Source organism: Diachasma alloeum, unplaced genomic scaffold, assembly GCF_001412515.2.
Source record: "Diachasma alloeum isolate Michigan unplaced genomic scaffold, Dall2.0 Dall_scaffold_00313, whole genome shotgun sequence".
In the NCBI taxonomy this organism is placed as follows: Eukaryota; Metazoa; Arthropoda; class Insecta; order Hymenoptera; family Braconidae; genus Diachasma; species Diachasma alloeum.
The window spans coordinates 1,662,933-1,668,932 of record NW_021680452.1 but is presented as its reverse complement, the minus strand read 5'-3'; the positions used below and the strand labels follow the sequence as shown (position 1 = coordinate 1,668,932).

Genomic DNA, 6,000 nt, shown 5'->3' with positions numbered 1-6,000 from the left:
TTTTTTTTTTTTTTTATAAGCGCGAAACCTACAGGTTCATACAGCCGTCAATAATGATAGTAATATTGATAATAGAAATAATGGAATAAATTAAATTTGTTTCTTTGAAAAAAAGGAGAATTTTCTCGAATTTTCTATAAAAAAAATAGAATGTTTTAGAATTCCGATGAAGATCAATGGGCTTTCGGTTTAGAAAATATTGGTAAAACCGTATTAATACAGTTATAAATAAGAGGGAAATCGGGGAGATGAAGACATGTGAGGGTTTTGGGTGACAATGAGTAATTTTTAGGGGACTTTTGGAAATTAGGGGATAGTTGATGTAGCTAATTTTCCAAATTTTTGAACAAATTTTCTGCTGGAAGCTATCGATATTTTTACTAATTGAAGCACGTTAATGTTGAGGAGGAGATGGTGCAGATCAATGGGCTTTCGGTTTGAAAAATATTGATAAAACCGTATTGATATAGTTATAAATAAGAGGAAAATCAGGCAGATGAAGACATTTGAGGGCTTTGGGTGTCGATGAGTTATTTTTAGGGAACTTGGAATTTAAGGAATACTAGAATGCAGTTTTACAAATTTTTGAAGACATTTTCTGCAATTACCTATCGATATTTTTACAAGGAGATATTTCTCGAAAACTTACTTAAGAGTTAAGTCGACTTAAATCGTTTTACCGCTTCGCTACTGAATTTTCGTCGCAAAAATCCATTTAGTTGTTCCAAAAAATTATTATTTTTCACTCAATAAGAAATATTTCTAGCACGAACTATTCATTATTCTCAACTACCCAATGTATTTTGCTCCAGAAAACTTATCGTTTTATGCGAAACAAGGGAGCGAACGCGAGAGAATTCTTGAATACAACAATAATGATGATGATATGATAGGAGCCCTGTAACTTAGGAACAAGATATTTCTCGATTAACTTCACTCTGAGAGATATTTTCATCCTGAAAAAGTCCCATCTCGCGTTAATGATCCGCCTGTTGAGTCAGATATTTTGTTGCTAAAATAATCGCAGAGCTATTATCCATGTTTGAACCTTTTGTATGCTCAAATTAAACAATCTCCGTCTTGGAGATTATCCACGTGCGATTTTCTTAATTCAAACAAAACTTGTTTGAGACCGTAATTTCGTATCTCTCAGTACAGTTGATACAAGCAAAAAAATTCAGTCAACTCAGATCATTTCAGTGCCTCGTTTACATTGCTCAGATTTGTTGATATGCAATGAGTCCCAATATTGATAATATTGTTTCAGCAGTGAAGTGGTAGAACGGTTTAAGTCAACTTGGTCCTGAGCTGAGTTTTCGAGGAATATCTCCGAATCTGGGGGAGATGGCGAAATTTTTGTAATGACCTTTTTTGTAGAGAGAATGGAGGGCTACAAAAAAGGTTATGTCAAAAATTTCGCTATCTCCCTTGGATTTCGAGATATGCATTAAAAACTGGCCAATAGTGAAAATCAACTTGAACCGTTTTACAAAAGTGAGAAACAATATGCTTCCGAATGGTTATTTTTCACATCATTTCCCTCCGTCACGTGTAATTCATTTTATTAAATTGAATAAAATTTCTTTTTAACTCATTTTGTCAGATTTTCAACTTAGTTGAATGTTATCAGCATCATTATTCTTATTATCCCTTTTTTCTATACAACTGATTGTTCTTTTTACGGTCTCCTCTCAGCCCTTGGATAAAATGGCGATAGAAAAATTATATTTACACATACTTAAATGAATTTGAAACATCACATTTGAAGACATCATCAGAAAGCTCACTTTCAGGAAAATTCATGAAAAATTCGAAATTTTCAACAATCATCTTTTAACTTCGACTTGATGGAATTAAAACAAACATTTCAAGCTATGATTGAATTCATTTGGAGCATGATATTCAAAGATATCCCCGGAATTCTGATTTTTTTTAAATACAAAATTTTTACAAATTTTCAAATAAATCAAAATAACGATTATTGCTATCGCCTTCATCTTCGAGCTCGGTCTAAGGGACCGATTTTCGAAAAATTCGAAAATTAAAAAACAAATCGATTAATTGAATTTTAATTAATCGATAGGGCTCAACAATAATTGTTTAAGATAAAAATTTACGGCATTCATGTAAAATAGGCAGAAAAATTATCCTTAAAATATTAAAAATATATTCTCGATTCTTCCAAAATCATTTTGTACGCTTTTTATTAATAAAAAAAAAACGAAATCAGCTGTGTAGGAGTTGAATTTCAAAAAACTAATTCGTAATTGTTATTGTACACACTTTTTCAAAAATTAAAAAAAAACTGTAGCTCAAAAATTGGAGGCCCTGGCCTTGAAACTATTAATTTTCCTACACTAATTATTCATTTTTTCTAACTATTATAATAATTATTACTTAACCCATAAATATATCTAGTTAAACACCCAAAAATTCAACTGTTGTAACTCCCCTAAATCTAATCTGATGTATTGTACTTGTTTAACGGAATAAGTATGTAAGGAATTATCATTTATGTAAATCCATACAAAATCATTGTAATATTACTGCAGAATAAACCGTAAGGTTTAAATGCCTACAATAAAAAAAAATCATTTTTAGACATACATAATCGATCTTCAATGCATGAGAAATTTCACTCCAATAGCCCGCGACTTTTAAAACTCTCAGTCTCCCCTCAAATTTGAACGACTACAAACTTCCATTCGGAAACAAAAAAATCCCAACTTATGTGAAGACTGACTGAAGAAGAAAATTAAATGTCTCTCCCTCTCTTTTCAGTCGTTTGAATGTTGGATACAGAGAGTAGACACAGTACTGGGCTAGATCAGGGACCTACTAGGGACCCTTGGCTCACAATGGACTATTACCTCGGTACAGACAGTCTATCTCTACAAGAGATGCTCGATGTCGACATAAAATGTGAAATTGAGGGTGTCATTGGTGGACACCCTGAGTTGGGCTTCAATTTCACGGATTTGTCACCACTGGAGATGGACGATGATCCCGTTGGATGCCAGGGGGACATCAACGGATGGTTTGGCTCGACGAGTTTACTCAATGGCAACAGCAACAGTTCACACAGGTAATAGCAGATTTTAATTTGAATATTTTGGACTTTTCTCCCACTGACGGGGATACGGAGGATTATTGAATAAATTAAAAGGATTACTGACCCCCTTAGAGTCGGCCTACGTCTTTCGATCGATCGTTTCCAAGCGACGTAGTAATTCGTGAATTCGCTTTCAGTTGGGTCAATGAACTATCGTTCATTCTTAATCGCCGCTCAAAATACTCGGTTATGTTTGTTTTATCTGTTCTTATTTCGCGGAAAGAGTTCTGAGCACTTGATTCGTTTAAATTGGACTGTGGCTGGAGCTCCGAGGACATTCGCAACTTTGGTATTAAAGTGCATGATGAAATACTCAGACTACCATTGAGGATCTGTTTTATTTCCTTTTATTTCTTGGAAATAATTCTGGATATTTAATTCATTGATAAGAGAGATGTGGGTACAATGGACGACTTTCAATCGTCACTGGATCGAGATCGGTAGAGCACAATTCACAGGGTTTTTCCTATTTTAAGGGTATTTTTTTAGGCGCTACAATGAGGCCTGATTAATCCAAATGAAATGAATGATTTTATGAGATGTTAATTATTTAAAAAGGTTTATTTTGCCTCGTTGAAATAGTCTCAGACTACCATTGAGGATCTGTTTTATTTCCTTTTATTTCTTGGAAATAATTCTGGATATTTAATTAATTGATAAGAGAGATGTGGGTACAATGGACGACTTTTAATCGTCACTGGATCGAAATCGGTAGAGCACAATTTACAGGGTTTTCTCTATTTTAAGGGTATTTTTTTAGGCGCTACAATGAGGCCTGATTAATCCAAATGAAATGAATGATTTTATGAAATGTTAATTATTTAAAAAGGTTTATTTTGTCTCGTTGAAATAGTCTCAGACTACCATTGAGGATCTGTTTTATTTCCCTTTATTTCTTGGAAATAAGTCTGGGTATTTAATTAATTGATAAGAGAGATGTGGGTACAATGGACGACTTTCAATCGTCACTGGATCGAGATCGGTAGAGCACAATTCACAGGGTTTTTCCTATTTTAAGGGTATTTTTTTAGGCGCTACAATGAGGCCGGATTAATCCAAATGAAATGAATGATTTTATGAGATGTTAATTATTTAAAAAGGTTTATTTTGCCTCGTGTTCCTTCTATTAATTGGAGTTGGCAGATCTGAGTTAAATATTGTTGTTAAAAAAATTTTTTTTTATTGTTGTTAAAATATTGTTGTATTTAATTGTGTAATAATCCCCGCTCAATCGAAAGGGCGTTCATGGAACAAAGATGAATCACACGTGAAGTTATTCCATGACATTAGAGAACGACAATCAACTTTCTTTTATTTTAGAAAAGAGGGAAAGAGGATAGGCTAAACCATTCGTTTTCGTAACAATATTATTCAAATTATCAATCGAAATGCTCATTACGATTCATTATTTCGAAAGCATCAAACGTGAAACATAAAGTAGTATTTTAATGGTTGTTATTTTATAAAAGATTACGATTCGAAATAATTTTCCTTTTTAATTAAATTTAATAGGATTTTTAAATAGTTTAATGGAGTAGTTTGATCCGAATATTTGCATTAGTGGTTGGCAGAATCGAGTGAAATATTCGAATTACTAATTAGAATTTGCACGACTATTTGATTTTTTGAAGAAGAAACTGCTTGAAATGAATAATTTATGAGAATCTCTTGCGATTTTTTCGTCCCATCATTTGAAATAGTCTCCTTTTTGTTTTTCATTCTTCAAAAATTTGTTCTCACCAGTAGGAGAACTATCAGAAACAGTGAGAGACGTAACGACCAAAATTATTGCCATATAGTGAAGACTATTTAAGATTTCCTATCCTATTATGGTTTTCATTTCGCTCTAATTTGATTCCTCTTTTAGAAACAAAACTGAAGTTAAATGAATGGTATTGAGTCATGCGGAGTAATAAACTCGCGATGATTATTTCAAATGGTACTGCATAGTGAATAATAATTTGAAATACCATTTCTGTCTGATTCCCACGAAGTAGTTCCCAGCTCGGTTGTTGTAAACAGAGTTAAGCAAATTGAGATAATTATATTATCGTTAACTTACAACATCCCTTTGAGATCCCAATTAAATCCAAGAAGATTATCGACTACTTCCGTAATGGATATTCATTTTCAATCAGTTTTTTTTCCTTTTATAATGAACAATATTTTTCAGAGCATTTTTCAATACTTTAACAATTATATATTTACATGTTTAGTAATGTATTCAGTTGTAATATCCCGAGAGCTTCAAAATTATCGAGTATTTTCCGAAAGATTTGTTGTAAACAAATGAAAGTGTTTTGCAGGCTAATTTTTTTTTCTGCAAAACTTGACACACTCGTTTCTTCTCAGGGAAGGTCGAGAGGTATTCGAACGATAATTTCCTCAATAGGGATTTTGCAATGATTTTATTATTGAAATTTTGCAGATCTGAATTTAAATCTCGATATTAAATCGTTAAAAAACATTTTTTTATTCTGAAAAAAAATTGGAAAGGTAATTTTTGGAGGAAGAGTGATGAAACGATTTAGAAAGTGCAATTTTTAAAAATTACGAGCATTTTCTATAAATAATCTATAAACAATCAATTTTCTACCATAAAAATCATTTATTCGGAATCGTAATAGATTTATTCATATTCATAATTTTACCAGAAATCGATTTCATTCTTAAAAAAATAACGTTTCCGAAAATTTAAACAATTGCAATTTCCGTTTTCTAAACAACAGGTGATTTAAAAGACGATGAATATTCATGATTTTTTTCAAATTTTTCTCACCCAATTTAATTCTCAAATTTGAAGATTGAAAATGGTTGAATTTATACTTGGATATCCTTAATTGATAACAGATTGTTGAAAGTTGAAGATTTTAAACGCTTTGAAATCG

The 6,000-nt window shown here is 32.0% G+C and overlaps 1 protein-coding gene across 1 annotated transcript in view; it reads left to right on the top strand.

Moving 5' to 3' along the window:
- LOC107039930 overlaps positions 1–6,000 on the top strand; it is a 44,496-nt gene that overhangs the window by 32,732 nt on the left and 5,764 nt on the right. The window contains exon 2 of the mRNA XM_015259792.1: positions 2,782–3,085. Within this exon, the coding sequence (XP_015115278.1) occupies positions 2,790–3,085 (296 nt within the window). The 5' untranslated portion in view covers positions 2,782–2,789. The remainder of the gene's footprint in view (positions 1–2,781; positions 3,086–6,000) is intronic.